Source organism: Micropterus salmoides, unplaced genomic scaffold, assembly GCF_014851395.1.
Source record: "Micropterus salmoides isolate LMB-PRFRI ecotype aquatic unplaced genomic scaffold, ASM1485139v1 Ms_hic_scaffold_19, whole genome shotgun sequence".
In the NCBI taxonomy this organism is placed as follows: domain Eukaryota; kingdom Metazoa; phylum Chordata; class Actinopteri; order Centrarchiformes; family Centrarchidae; genus Micropterus; species Micropterus salmoides.
In genome coordinates, this window is record NW_024041039.1 from 8506991 (window position 1) to 8522244 (window position 15254).

Consider the following 15254-nt stretch of genomic DNA (forward strand, 5'->3'; position numbering starts at 1 on the left):
AGTCAGAAGGAGAAACATGGCCGATTATCTTGCTGTTTGCCTTGAGATTTCTCAACCAGTGACCTCTTCAATAAAATGTGAAATGGCGACACAGTGGGTTTATGGTTGTTGACCTATTTTACAGGTGCTGCAGATTGTGTGCAACATGTGTAATGTACATGCTGAAGACTGTGGTCTGTTTACCTTCAATGTGCCGCAAATGAGACATTCAGAAAGATTATTATTCACATGTCCCGGATTTACTGTACACACCAGAAGCAGTCCTCTTCTTATTTTAGATTCTACTGAAAAACCTGCAGACTAATACTCAAACATTTTATTTTCCATTAGTGCTTTCTTCACTTCTTTCTTTCAATAAGCACATAAAATAAACTAGACATTTCGAAATGACAACACATTTTTAATCAACAATAAACTTTCAACATTAAAACATTAATACATAAACATTTTAAAGTGCTTCACTATCAAAAGCGTACAGCTAAGATTTGATACTGCTGTATGGTACAGTAACATGACATCCTATCTAGTTAAATTAGGGAATGGGAAAACCTTCAAGCTCACCTTTTAGGGAATTAAGGGATAAGTCTAGTGATATCTATATTTTTCTTATTGTCAACAAATACCATGAAAAGACCAAAATCAACAGCGAATTGATTTTACTGACAAGGCTGTGTATCCATTATCATCTTGACGGTACACTAATAGGCATGGTGTGTCTCTGTTGTTGCCTGTCCGGGCCAGGGTGCCGGATATTGGCACTGTATAACATTAGAATGTACAAAACCTTTCACGACAATGGCATAATGCTTTATGGCACCAACACGATTCTTCAGCAAGCAAGCTATAAGAAGAAGCAAAAGAAGAAGCAAAAAGTATATAATGTCCACTGTAAGTTCTTTGGAAGAAGCTAGCTTGGTATATTCAGTATAGATTTAATGGCAGAGGCTGCGAAGAGACCAAAGAAGACGTTGTCGTAGGAAGCTAAGAAGAGAAAAAGAGAATGACCAATGCAACAGGCTGCTGGATGTTGGCGAGAGCTTCGTAAAATAAAAGGTGGCAAACTACACTGGGACTAAAAGACAAATCTTACAAAATGTTGCTTTGAAACAACTATAACCAATATTGTACACTAACAATATATCAAATTAATTATCACCTGAATCTGTAACTGCCCTTGGTTTGCTGGAGCCTTATAGCAAATGTTCGCTCATTGTTTAGCTGAGCTGGTCGCAAGTTCTTTTGGTTCAGTGCTCTCTTAGCCATTTATTTAAAAAACTATATAGCATGACAGGTTCTTAAAGATTTACTTCTTCAGGAGGAACCAACTGGATTTAGCTGAGATTCAGAGTGTAGGAACGTAATAGACTTAACTGTTTTAATCTTTTTATGTTGACGATAGGAAAAATATTATATCTCACCAGCCTTATCGTTTAAAATGGGTCTTAATTACAGACTGATAAAATGGATACAGTGAGTATTACAGTGAGTTTGGCTTTATGGTCACTTGTAAACTTTCTATGCAACAGAGAGATTGAAAACAAGATTTTCACTAATATAAGTCATATACACAAGACACAAGACTTACAAAATACACCATTATATACAGCTAAATGCTATGCAACTGAATGGTTGTCAGCTAGGCAAAAGCTCTACTGTTTTTTTAAGAAAGAACTTAATTTTGTCTAGACAATAACCACCAAACTAACATTTCCAGCTTGAAAACCACACTTTGTTCGAAAACCCCTATTTACAACCAGGCACCTGAACTGTCTCTGTGAAAATCTGGTCTCCCAGGGCATTCGGACCCCGTTTAGTAGTTTATAGTCTGGTCCATTAGAGTCGACTCAGTTAGCGTACAGGACTGTAGCCAACAGACTGGAAAAGCAAGTGGGCACAGCTGGACTTGCAGCCCAAGAGATTCACATCCATTGTGTGTAAAGAGGAGGTTAGGAGAAGAGGATTAGGCAGCACTCAATCTGTGCCACGCAGACACCACTTTCTCTGGGTGAGCCATCGTGTCTTTCCACTGCTCCACTGCTTCTGGGGTAGGGCTGTCGAATCCCAGCTGAACCTGCCAGAAACATTGGGAAGTCATTAATCCCTCAGAATGTTGTATTTAATCTCCAAACATCTTCAAATCTTTTTTAAAGTCCTCTACAAAACAGTCTGTGGAATTTTTAATAGAAGAAATAACACAATCCATTTCTTGGAAAAGTTAAATTCATAGGCAATAAAATGCACCCTTATCCACTTCAATATACTCAAGTGTTTTGCTATAACCAACTTGGTCTAGTCAGTATGTTGATATTAATGATGCTGCCGCAGTTATTGAAAACCTTAACATCCTGCAGTTTTAATGCCAGGAAATTTGTCAGTTTGCTTAATAATTAGCGCTAACTAGCATTTATTGCTGCTTTTATTAATATGTATTGTCAGTTGTAGATCTTGTGCTGTATTTTATGCTCTGTTAATGATTGTATGTTGTTCCTCAAATGTAAATCGCTTAGGATAAAAGCGTCTGCCAAATGAGTAAATGTAAATGTACTGTATCCGTTCTGTGATGGAAAAGTCTCTGAAATAGCTTGAAATGACAAGATGCTTTTGATGAATTAGCAGCTCCTTAAAGCAGAAAACAAGCAGCATAAGAACAATTAATTAGCCCCCCAAAAATGAAACAGTTAAATGAATAAGATAAAAGTAAAAATAAACTTCAATTGCAGATATACAGTCTGATTTTATTAATTTTACATTTAGCCAACATTGACAAGAACATATTAAATTGCTCAGAAACATTTGAACTTCTTGCCAAAACTCTTTCTTTCCAAATCAATCTCCAGATTATGTGAAAATGATCAAAAGAAAAGTCTGGTTGTTATTTCATTACGAAAAACCTGGTGTAAGAACAACTCACCTGTCCGAGACACCGTTTCCTCCTGACTGAACTCCGGCTGTAAAGTCTGACTGACAGCGAGCAGGCGTGGTCTAACGCAGTCAGGGGGAAATGAAAAGTCTCCGTCCACTGACACTGACCCCCCGAAGCCTTCAGCACACGAGTCTTCTTCTTAGTCACCACATGCCCCAACTGGTGCATCTCCACTTTGACAAAAAATGCTTCAGAGGAGAAACGAAAGTATGATTACTCACATGAGCCACTCAAGAACAGAGTTGATTTTTCTTTTTTGCTGTGACACCTACATTGGGTGAGTGGTGATGAGGATGCTGTGAGGTTTTGGGCGGCGAGGACCTTGAGTTGGATGCGTCCGTTCACTGGCTGAAAGCAGGTGGTGAGATGCAGCTCAGAGTGGCACACCTGAAAAAGGTGATTCAATTACAGCTTTTACATTTTCTTTTGGTTTTCTCCCAAAAAATGCATTTCTTGTGCGCAATCACATTCTTCATGCCACCCCTGCATAAGTCAGTGACCCACTTAGGCCACTTAAGTCAATACAGTCTGGACATGCTACTGTTTTCTGCATGGTAATTTATTTTCACAGATTGTGGCCAGTGAGCATCAAAGATGTCATCAGCATCAAGTAAACATGTTATCTTCCAAGATGCCATTTTCAAGTTTTGTCAAGACCGGACTGGCTCTGCAGCAGCTACAGGCTTTCAGAGTGTGACATTTTGACCTTTTATCGCAGCTCTTTCAGAAAAATCTGTGTAAATTGTCAGGACAGGTGTTTGCTGTCACCGGATTTAATTGTTGTCCCACAAGATTAAGAATTTTTAAGAAGAATGTACAAAGTGCATCAACCGTTCAAGTTTTGACATCAAACCAGCAGCTTGAGGTGCTTAATATTTAAATACAGCACTTCACCAGGCCAGTTAATATATTTTTCAAAATGCATTGTGTTCTTCCACTTGGAGCAGGGATGTCTTAGACATTACATTTGACTTTAAAACACTGTATTGTCATTTCTTACAATAGCAATTGTTCCATTCTTGAAACTTCTATTTTTCTGATGAATTTCCCTTTTTAAAACTTAATCATGACTCCAATGTTTATTGTGTAGTGATCATAGACATTATAACATTGTGTTAATCATTTGCAATAACAGTCTATCTGTCGGTCGGTCCACCACCTGATTGAACTATCTCCACAACTTTTAGATGGATTGGCACAAATTTTGTTCATGGTCTTCAAAGGATGAATCCTACTCACTTTTATAATCCCATCATCACAACCAACACTTGGTTTGTGATTGGTTTACGACCAAATACCAGACAAACTAATAACATTCTCATCAGTCTCAGCTGTAGAGTACTTTGTGTTTAGTGCTAATTAGGAAATGTTAGCAAGCTAATACACTAGCAATGTCATTGTGAGCATGTTAGCATACTGATGTTAGCATTTAACTCAAAGCACCACTATGGAGCTTCACAGAGCTGTTGGTGTGGCTGAAGACTCTTAGTGTTGTTGTACAATTCGTCTTGGGCCGCCAGCTTCCCTGCGTCTTTTCAAAATGCTGCTGATATTTTTCTTGTTCGAGAGTTCAGCTGTTTTGAACCTTAAGAGTCTCTGACAGTGATTTGGACAATTTGTTCCTTTTGTGTTCACCAGATGGGTAAAGTCACTCACTGTATCAAATTGTCCCTCTGAGAACATAATAATGATTCACTGTCTGATCTCCTAAGTGCAGAAATAGTTAACATTTTACTGTCACTGGCCAGACATGCTTCCTTTTATCAACAAACTACTCTCTGCTATTGAAATGGTTTGTGGTTTGACCTACTTTCCATGTCTTACATTTCCAGAATCTGCACTCTGTTTTTTTTCTCTACAATAAAAGTCTGTTTCCCCAATTTCCCTCCATAATGAATCACCTTTCTCTTTTTCCTGTGATTATGCAACAACATAAAGTCTGACTCAACGTCAATATTACCCTGTTAGGGCCAAGAGCATGGTAGATGCCAGTGGGCTGTAATGCATCATAGGGACAGTTTTATGAGGCACACGCTATGCTTTGTTCTTATTTACTGTGCACATACAAAGGTGTGATAAAAGGCAGCAGCCAACAGAGGAAATAGTGGAGAATAAGTAATAAAAAATCTGGGATATTCCCAGACTGCAAGTTTTTCCTCTTGGCCATAACAGCTGGACAGCAGGCAAGACAATATCAGCTAATTGTTACAAACCAGAATATATTAGGTCCATTTGTGAGCAGCCATTATGAACACTGAACACCAAACGGAGCAGTGATTATTTAGGCTGGTTGACTAAAACTTATTAACTAATTAATTATGGATCCCTCTGATTTTATTTTCTTTATTTTTCTAGTACTAGTTGTCACACTGCCATAATCTAACCAGGATATTCCAGCCCCAACATTGAGAACTTCAAATCTAATTTAAAGACCTACGTTTTTTCTCTGGCTTTTACCTGATCCTGTCCCTTATTTTATTTATTTATTTTAATCCATTTTAATTTGACATTGTTCTTGACTTGACTTGATTCTTCTCTTCGGATTTTGGAGTCAATATCAACTTCCATTATCAAGATTTGGACGCGGGTTCAAACCCCGGTTGCCCCAGCCTTTCTGTGTAGAGTTTGCATGTTCTCCCCATGTCTGCGTGGGTTCTCTCTGGGTGCTCCGGCTTCCTCCCACCATCCAAACACATGCGGACTAGGTTAATTGGTGACCCTAAAATTGTCCTTAGGTGTGAGTGTGACTGGTTGTTTGTCTATGTGTGGCCCTGCGATGGGTTGGCGACCTGTCCAGGGTGTACCCCGCCTTTTGCCCAATATCAGCTGGTATTGGCTCCAGCACCCTGTATGCAGGATAAGCGGTTGACGATGGATTGATGGTTTTGGATGGATTGCTATTAAATCTTGTCCATTCATTCATGGTACCCAGAGGATGAACCCCAAGAATCAGCTTTGAGGTCAAATGAACCTGGTTTTCGAATGTTGCACTTTAGTTTACTGATATAAAAGTAATATACAAGGGCTTTCTTAAGGAAGAACACATATAAATAAGCAGGTTAAAGGTTAATGATATTTTTCAATTGCTAAAACATACTAATGATTAAACTAATGTAAATTTTTAAAAAATCTCTTCTGAGAGCTACTTCTGGTATAAGATAATTACTTTATTCCTTGTAATGTTGGAATTGTTCTCAAACTGTGTTACTATTTGAAACACAAGTGACAGACAATTTAATGGAAACAAAAACCAGAAAACAGATCTAAGACCGAAAACTGACTTTAGTGCCACATGTCTTGATTCACAACATGAGAAGTGAACACTCACAGAGGATTTGGACGGAGGGTTTAGATGAAGCCAGTGCTCTGTCTCCTGTGGACCGAGCTGTCGCAAGGAGAGGACGCACTCCGCCACCGTACGTTTCCTGGGGTTGTATGTTTGCACCCGCAACAACAAAGCACTGCAGCGCAACTGCTGGATATGCAGTGCAAACACAAAGGTCTCTATGAAGGACACATCCTAAAGAGCAGAAGGAGCAGCAAAATCCATTGTTTGTTTTTTTCACAACATTCAGGTATAATAAATCCATCCGGTAATAAATCCAACCTCCCAAGAAAAAAGTTAACTTCATAGAAATGAGTAACTATTAAGAATGTACAACATCTGTATACAAGGATCAAATTAATATTATCTTTAATAAGTCAAATCCTTACACACCTTTTCATTCATAAACCTTCTTCTAAACTCAGCAGTTTAAAACCTGTGCTACAACTCAATTTGTAAACATAAAATCTCAACCTGAAGATAACTTGTGGATCATTTCAGTGTTTCATCAGGTTTTAGACAATGAGGCACAGCATTACCTGACAGTATTCCTTGACTGAACTCTTGAACTGTATTGGTTTGGGGATGGTGAGGATCCCTTTAAATCCAATCTTTTGTTGTTCCACTCCATCCGGAGGAAGGTTGAGGTCTGAACACTGATAACGAAAGAGGAAAAAGAACGTTTTAGTTGAGGCAGGTCAAATCTATTTAAAGGCTAAAGAGCAAATAGGTTTGGGATAAACTGCTTTTCTTAGCAAGAAAGACATACATTTATGAATAAAAAAACTATATTTAAGCAGTTAAGAATACATTTTAAGGGTATTTTGTGACCCCAGTGCCCTCCTTGCTGATACAAATGTCCCAATGACTAGACAAGTGCCCTTACCAAAACCCTAATCTCGGGTGGGAAAGAGGTGCCCCTTTTTCACGTCTCAGCATTAAAGCCTTAAAACTGTAAACATAGATTTAATCTACAATACGCTGCAGGTGTCATTGTGTTTTAGCATCAGCGGGGACAGCTCTGTTTCTTAAAAAAATAACCTTTTCATCCCGAGTGTCCAAGCCAAAGTTAATAGAGCACTGAGAGGAGCATTCAGAGACCTGTGTTCTGGACACACAGAGGGTCCATTGAGAAATGCTACAGAAGAGCACAATGGAGCTTGTTGTGTTCTCATGCTACCCTCTCCTCACCACATGTAACCTTACCTGGACCAGAGTGATCCACACCTGCTCCAAAGCCTCCTGGTAGCTCACTCGGACGCACACCTTCCCCAACTCACGCTCGTCCCCAGACAGGGTGACAGAGTCTGTAACATTTGGAAATGAGACGACAGCAGCACAACAGGAAACAAATCATTGCATGCTATTGCATTTAATATAATAATGAAGAAATTAGCTTATGGTGTAGTTTACACCATAGCTTATTGTAGCTTATATTAGATATACACATTTTCACATTTATTTCAGTTCTTGATTGTGAATACAAATTAATTCAACTACTATGGAGTTTAGAGGGGTTTCAAAGTTGAACAAGCACTTCTCAGTGATATGTTCTACTTATATTGGGCACGAATCTGATCTTTTCTCACCGTGTCATCAAAATCTTGACAAGTTATATCTTTTTTTGTCTCATTTCCAGCTCGATTCAAGCAAAATGTCACAGAAGAGCTCAAGCAGTATAGCTATACAGAGCTATGTGTGATTCTGCCTTTCAGTGCATGAAAAGCAGCATTATTGTTTTATTACTGCATAGTATATAGGACAACAAATGAAAGTAAAGGTAATAGAGGTGGCGATTTGCCATTGCAGTTACAAGACTTTTGTGACATAGGTTGCAATTGAAAGAAAAAGAAAAATGAAAGGAGATCTTTATTTTCATACAAATGATTTATCTCTAACAAGGCTGCTCCTCCTTGTGGGATAATACAATCTTTATGTAAGAAAGCTTATCTCTGAAGCTCAATGGAGTACTGTAGTGAAAACATTTGAAAGTGATTACTGTGTATGCCCTTTCATGACTGCACAATGCAGTGATCTTAATCAGACAGTAATGTCTCCATGGGATATGGGGGGGTTAAAAGTCTTTTTTGTCATTTTCTTCTTTTCTCACCAATGGCAGTGGTAGACAGAGGTTCATCCAAACAGAAAGAAAGTGTTGGAGACAAATCTATAATTTACCCAGGCTGCTTTCAATGGAGCCAATCATGGAGGACGTGCTGCTGAGGACACTGGAGGTGGAGTCGAAGCGCTGCAGGTGAATACAAACACACATAGAGATAGTCAGGACAGCATGACACGTTCATTCCCCCCCCCCCACTTAAACCCAAAACTTTCATTCAACAAGAGTCTACATTATTATTACATTACTACATTATTATTATTATTATTTTTATTTTTTCTCTCCTTGGAGTATGATGCTGTTTTTTCTATCTTTCTATCTACTGGCATTTCTGTTTTTATTTTTATTGTTGATGAGTCTGATGCTGCTTTGGCTACTCCTGTTTAAAGCTGTTCTTAACTTTGCTGTACTTTTCTATGCTGTGCTGTTATGCATGGTATTATTGTCTTTTAATTCTGTAGTTCTGTAAAGCACTTTGGTCAGTCAGTGGCTGCTATAAAACGTGCTATATAAATATGCATGCTAACAATTGCTATTTCGCGCTAAACACAAAGTACAGCTGAGGCTGATGAGAATGTCATTTGTTTATGAGGTAACGTTATGTAGTCATCAGCCAAAGTATTGGACACATTTTTGACATGATGATGGCGCAAGATGAGAATTCAGAGGATCAAAGTTATTCCACTTCATTCTCTGCAGATCATGAATGTCTGTAAAAAAGTTCATGCCAATCCATCTAATAGTTGCTGAGACATTTCACTAAAAACAAAATGAGAACCTCCTGGTGGATGAAGTAAATGGATGACCAAAGTCATTAGGACCTGGGGGATCATGATCTTTACAAACGACAACCAATATCACCTTACCATAAATAATATCCTCTTTAAATCCGTCTTAGCTTTGAAAATACCATCTCTCGCTGGTTCTCAATTCTTTACCTGAACTTCATTCTGGAATCCCGGGTTTATTTGTTTAGATTTATTGCTTTCATTTCATTACTTACTACTGTTTGCTCATAATGTTGCCAAGCTAAACATTTGAGCTAATTTAACTTTTGGATCCATTGCATGTTTCTCTGGATAACAAAGACACAAACAGAAGTGAAAAGTGAATTGAAACGTATCTGCGATGGTTCACAACTGGCAAGACACTTGAGTGTGTTGCTTTGAAGTTGCTCTGACGTTTATCGATGTGGGAGCGCTAAATGAGATACTGTAATGTTTATCAAGCTTTTGGGCGAGACATTAAATTAACTGCAACACAACCTCAACTATTCGTGTTATGTAATAAGGAGCAGTTGACAGGCATCATACACCACATCCTTAAGAGAACAAAGAAATACACCCAGCTTGCCCATTGTTTTCCTCATTGTATTACAGATTAAATACCACTTCGTCCAAGACAATTAACCACTGAATCACATGTAGCAAACTGATATACATTCAGGGACAGAAGCTAAACTGGAATATAAGATGAAGCAGAAATTAATCTCCAGTGACATCATTGCTTATTCCTTTCAGATCCACTTCAAAGGGACTCCATCGTTCACTTTTTGTAATAAATTGAAGATCTCCTGGGGTGTTTTGACTTTTAAGTTAATTACATCTCAATAACTTCTTTAAGTTTTTAATTAAAGCAGTTTATGTGGAGTCCCAAATCAGACATAAAGTAGTTGTGCAACTGAATACATCAATAAAATACACAATTGAACAGTTAAATGGACAAGACAGACCTGTAGTTTTTAATCTTAGTGAGGCATTTCTCCTGGTTAAATAAAGTTATGTGTAATACAGGATTTATTTCCTTTATCAATTATCAGCTGATAAAATTAATTGAATTAAAACTGAGTTATTTAACTTATCTAGTTATCTTTAAGGAAATAGTTTAAAGGAAATAAACTTATTTGCTTTTTTGTCTAGAGTTAGATGAGAAAATCAATAACTCTCTCATTTCTGACAGTTCAGTATAGGGCTGTTTATTAGTGATCTTTAGAAGTAATATTAATAATAATAATAATCTTTATATGTAGAGCACTTTTCAAAAACAAGTTACACATGCTTTAACAAGTGTAAAGACAATAATACCCAAGAGACAATAATACAAAAACAATACAAGATAAAAGCATGAAAACATTGAAAAGACTAAAATACACGTTTAAGATAAAATACAAGAAAATAAAAGGGATAAAATAAAGTCAAATAAGATCGGGAAAGGCTCTCCTATAAAAGTATGTTTTAAGAAGGGACTTAAAAGAGTTCACTGACTCAGCCGACCTGATTTCCTTGGGCAGGCTGTTCCAGAGCCTCGGGGCCCTGAAAGTGCTAGTATTCGAATTTTGTGCAGAACCTTTGGACAGAACTAGGCTAGCAGTTTTCCATTGTTTCCAGTCTTTGTGCTAAGCTATAACTGGCTGCTGGCTGTAGGTTAGCATAGTTCATCTCAAAGTGTCATTGAAGATTAGCTCCACCCATTCAGCAGCACAGCTTCTTTATCAATGCTTCACAATGAAATGTCCCCCTCACTTTGCCCCTTAAATCAAAATACCAGCTTGTGAGGCTTGTTTAAAATGTTCCACTATGCTGCTGAGGGCAGTGGAAACTATATAACTATATTTAGTCATGGTTGACACAGGGTGAGAAATGCTGTGTGAATACAGATTAGATAGAGAACAGTCTCACCTGCATGTGACCCTGAGAGCTGGACAGATCAAACATGGAGCTGCTCAGTTGCTGCTCACCGCCCTTCTTCAGAGTCCAACCTGGAAGCACAACATCCATCCACATTAAGGAGGTTTAGTTAAGTTCTGGGATTCATGATTTTGAAATTACGTGTCAATCTGTCAGCTTCTGTTATTAATTCAAGGATACATACTATTTCTCATCTCTGTGTTTGCAACACTTCTCTTTCTATAACTGCAGACAAACTGTAGAATAGGTGTTATGTAATGATGAATATGTACACACACACACACACACACGTGTTTGGCTGTAAAATGTGTGTAATTGTGGATATCCAGACACAAACAAAAAGATTTCATATATTGCATCACAAACATATACAATTTCATGTCACTGTAAACTCTTAAAATTTTTTAAATAAAGTTCAACATTTAAAAGAGTCCAACATCTTTAGATTTAAATATACAGATGACTGATACATAATCATAACTGTTTTCCTGTAACGTATTTTATCATCATGTAAATATTTGTCACAACTTTGATCATATCATCTAATTATCATAGATTATTTTTCAGATGACATACCTTAATACTGTTCACTTGTTTGGAATTTGTTATTTTCAAATAATTTTGATTCACAACTTGAAAGGAGCATGGATGAAGTTTTTGGTGCGGTGTACTGCTGCATCTGCTACCTGGACTTTGAGGACTAGACTTTATGTTCTTCAGTGTGTCGCGGTGGGTTGAGCTGGGGGAAATGTTTTCAGCCATTTGACCCTGATGAAAGCTGTACTCGGGGCTGTAGGTGAAGTGACTGGAACCCAGCAGCTCTGCCTTCCTCTGTGCATAAGTGCACCGGGCTGAACCTGCAGACAGACAGCGGGGTCGGAGGTCAGCGGGCTTCCATTTGACCAAATTATTCTTTTCAGTTAGTAAACTAAAAGACTACAGCTTTTCATTTAGACACAGGATATCCTGGTTCTTGTCTCCCCCTCAAATGTCAGGTCATGCCTCAGTAACCTCTGAGCTGATTTTAATGAAACTTGGCGCTATGAGTCCTCACTGCAGGCTCGTTGAGCATTGCATGGAGAAAAATGTGTCAGTCCCACTAACCTGTACCTTAACTTAACCCTATATTGAGGCAAGATTTCCTGTGTTTTTTCACCATAGTTGAACTGTGTCTCTGTACAGTGTAAGCTTAGCTCTGGCACTGGAGGAACAAATGTTACCCAGCTCGGGCCCATCCTGTATACTGTACATCTCTGCATTTCACAAAGCAGCAGGCTAGAAAATCAGACAGATAACTTAAGAAAACATTTGATCATTCTGTGATTTTTCATCTCTACATCACCACAGAAACAAGAAAGACACATAATCATAACAGCAAGTCCACGCCCTCAAAATCCAGTTGTTTCTGGCAGCCATACAGTATGAAGTGGTACAGAAACTAAAAGTTAAATATCACTTCTGGAAAATACAGGCGTATGAATTACATGTTGTGTATTCAGTGTAATAGACACCATGATGGGACTGGCATTATTTACCAACCCAACCTTTAAGTCAACATTAACACTTTAGATGGGGTTCTATAATGTTTCTTACCACAGTTCATTAGCATGTGATGTGAGGCAGTGTACATTAGTTTAATCCCATAAAATCTAGCATATACAGAGCATCTGTAATGCAAACAAAAGAAGAACAGCAAGCTGTTGTTATTTTTCAGTTGTACGTACTCTCCAGCCCAGACTGTAAATTCGGGTAGCGGGACCCTCTGGGTTGGATGTAAGAGGCCTTAAAGGTCGGGAGGACAAACGGCACCTCTCTACCATCCGGGGGCAGCTTAGACAGGAGGTAATCTTCTGTGACCACCCTTCTCCCTTCATTCAGCTCCCACCCTAAAGCTGCTGTCTTTTTAGGGGGCATCTTCAGTGAGATCACTTAAAAGCAGAGGAAATCACACAATCAGAAACAAAACACTCTCTACACTGTCAAAGCTGTCTGATATGCAGCTGTGCAGGACGTCAGTTTACCTTGGGTCTCCTGCTCCTTCCCCTTCTTTGTCAAGAAGTTCTTGCAGCAGTCTTTGAGGCACTCCATGGCTGCAACTGAAAATATTTCGGTGTTGAAAGAAGAAGAAAGTGGAAGTTTCAGTTTACACAGTAAACAGTGATACCACCAGGGTTGGAACAGGTTTTTCTGGGGACCTAGGAGTTGATAATACTATCCAAATTGTTATGATGCCTCCAAAGTTTGGCATCAATCCATTATATTCATTATTTGTTATAAATAATTTTGTTAAGAGTGCCCCCAAATCACTAAAGTTTGGCATTGTGTCTCTAAACTTTGCATTTTGATATAATTCAAACCTCTGTTGTAGTGCAGTCCAGCCACCAAACTTAGTGCCCCAAAAATCTATTCTTTTAGACTTGACAATAATCCCCCCAAATTCAATATCATGCCCCAAAAATGTGCTGATAGTGATATTTGTTGTACTTATTCGAAATCCCCCAAATTTGGTGCTCATGCCCTGTAATGTTGATACAATCTGAAAATTCACAGTGCCCTTACATGTAATGCTCCAAGAATGTGTATGTTCCCAATTTTTTTTTAGAGTGAGCCCATATTCCTAAAATTTGGTCCTGTGCCACCAAAGTTGTTGATATAATCCCACAATTTGGTGTAGTGCTCCAAACATATTATATTTTCCTTCTGTTCAGGAGAGTAGCTCCAAAATTTGTTATTTAAAATTGAATATAATCCCTCAAATCATAAACCCCAAAATGTCATGTAGAGCCCACAAAATGTGTTCCTTATATCCCAACATGTATTGAAGTGCCCTAACATTGGATAAATTACGTTTACTAATCCAATAATATATTGTTATTATAATCTTAATTTGTATTATTGTGCCCATAAATTCCAAAATTTGTGATTTGATGTAATACCCCAAATACCTCCACGTCCTCCAAATTTGGTATAGTGACCCCAAAATGTTTTAGTTATTAGACTACAATCACTAAATGTGTCGTTTCAAACCACAATTCGGTACATTGCCTCCAAATGATCTCATGAGCTGTGAGCATCAATTCTGTCGCTTCCACATCCCTAAATTCCACTGTGGTGGATGGACTCAAGATAATATAAATTTATAAAATAAATAGTGTCATAATAATTATGACAAATTGAGCCAAAGAGACCGTTGTCAATGTGTTTGGGGGTCACTTGACAAACACTCGGCTGTGAAGTGAAGAGATTTTAAATGATCTCCACAACCAACCACAGTCAAGAAACTATATGATCTTAATTGCAGCACTTGTTCTGCTATGTGCGGCAGGTGGATGAAGGAATTTGCGTCGGTGTAACCTTGCTAAACACACAAAAGAGCAGTTCATCAACTATTAGGCTATTTCAAATCCCACAATTAGCAAACAAAAATGAAACGTACCCATGCGATGTTTCCACGGAAATAGGTTTAAGGTTGTACATCCAGCGGTGCAGTTAACTCTCAGCGGCCGACTGGAGAGAAATGCCAGTGAGCTCAGGTTTAAAGTGCACTTCAGTTACAGGTCTCTCTCTCTCTCTCTCTCTCTCTCTTCCTCCCTCCCTTTCCCTTCCCCGTCTCACTTCCTGACTCTCTTATTCCCGGACCGACACTGGATGTTGAGCTTCCTTCCCCGAACAGCCATAGAAGCACCACTTTCACTTTTTCTTTGATTTGTTTTGTTTACCCAACTTATTATCACTGTCTTCTCGCTGTCATTTTTATTTTCCTCCTCCTCACTGTCTACATCATCCAGATAGAAACTTAGCCAACATATGGGCTCAGACAGTCTAGTATGTCTTTATTTACCGGCCAGTTTTTACTTTACAGTTTTACAATAGCATGTTATTAGTTAATAGTTTATTGTTATTGTGCCCCCGATTGCCAAAATGTTTGATTTGATTTGATTAGATCCCACTCTTTTTTATAATCCCCCCAAAATATTACATTACAATCCCAAGGAGCCTGTACATGCCAGGGACAGTAAAGTAGTGAACACATTTATTGTTGTTATTGTGCCCAACTCCCACAAATTTGGTATAGCACCCCCAAAATGTGTCACCTGATATAATCCCTATGTACTATGCCAGTAATTGGTACAGTGTTAAAACAAGCTGATATAATCCCCAAATATGTTACAGCACCCCAAATTCACCAAATCTGTGTCC

At 38.4% G+C, this 15254-nt stretch overlaps 1 protein-coding gene across 1 annotated transcript; it reads right to left on the reverse strand.

Annotated features, from left to right (window-relative positions):
• Positions 1-1477: 1477 nt before the first annotated feature.
• Positions 1478-14925, reverse strand: LOC119910237 (tandem C2 domains nuclear protein). The gene is made up of 12 exons (XM_038728728.1): positions 14491-14925; positions 13076-13150; positions 12779-12982; positions 11741-11911; positions 11046-11125; positions 8427-8496; positions 7455-7555; positions 6788-6904; positions 6252-6443; positions 3196-3310; positions 2912-3111; positions 1478-2071 (listed from the first exon to the last, which is right to left on the reverse strand). Exons 1-12 carry the CDS (start codon positions 14492-14494, stop codon positions 1961-1963), a joined length of 1440 nt encoding a protein of 479 aa, XP_038584656.1. The 5' UTR covers positions 14495-14925; the 3' UTR covers positions 1478-1960.
• Positions 14926-15254: the final 329 nt, after the last annotated feature.

Bases quoted from the DNA above. Each gene is read 5' to 3' on its own strand.
- LOC119910237 (XM_038728728.1), bottom strand. The intron at 12,983-13,075 runs GTAAACTGACGT...TCTGCTTTTAAG, and splicing joins GAAGGAGCAGGAGACCCAAG to TGATCTCACTGAAGATGCCC. The intron at 2,072-2,911 runs GTGAGTTGTTCT...TGTTTCTGGCAG, and splicing joins GGAAACGGTGTCTCGGACAG to GTTCAGCTGGGATTCGACAG.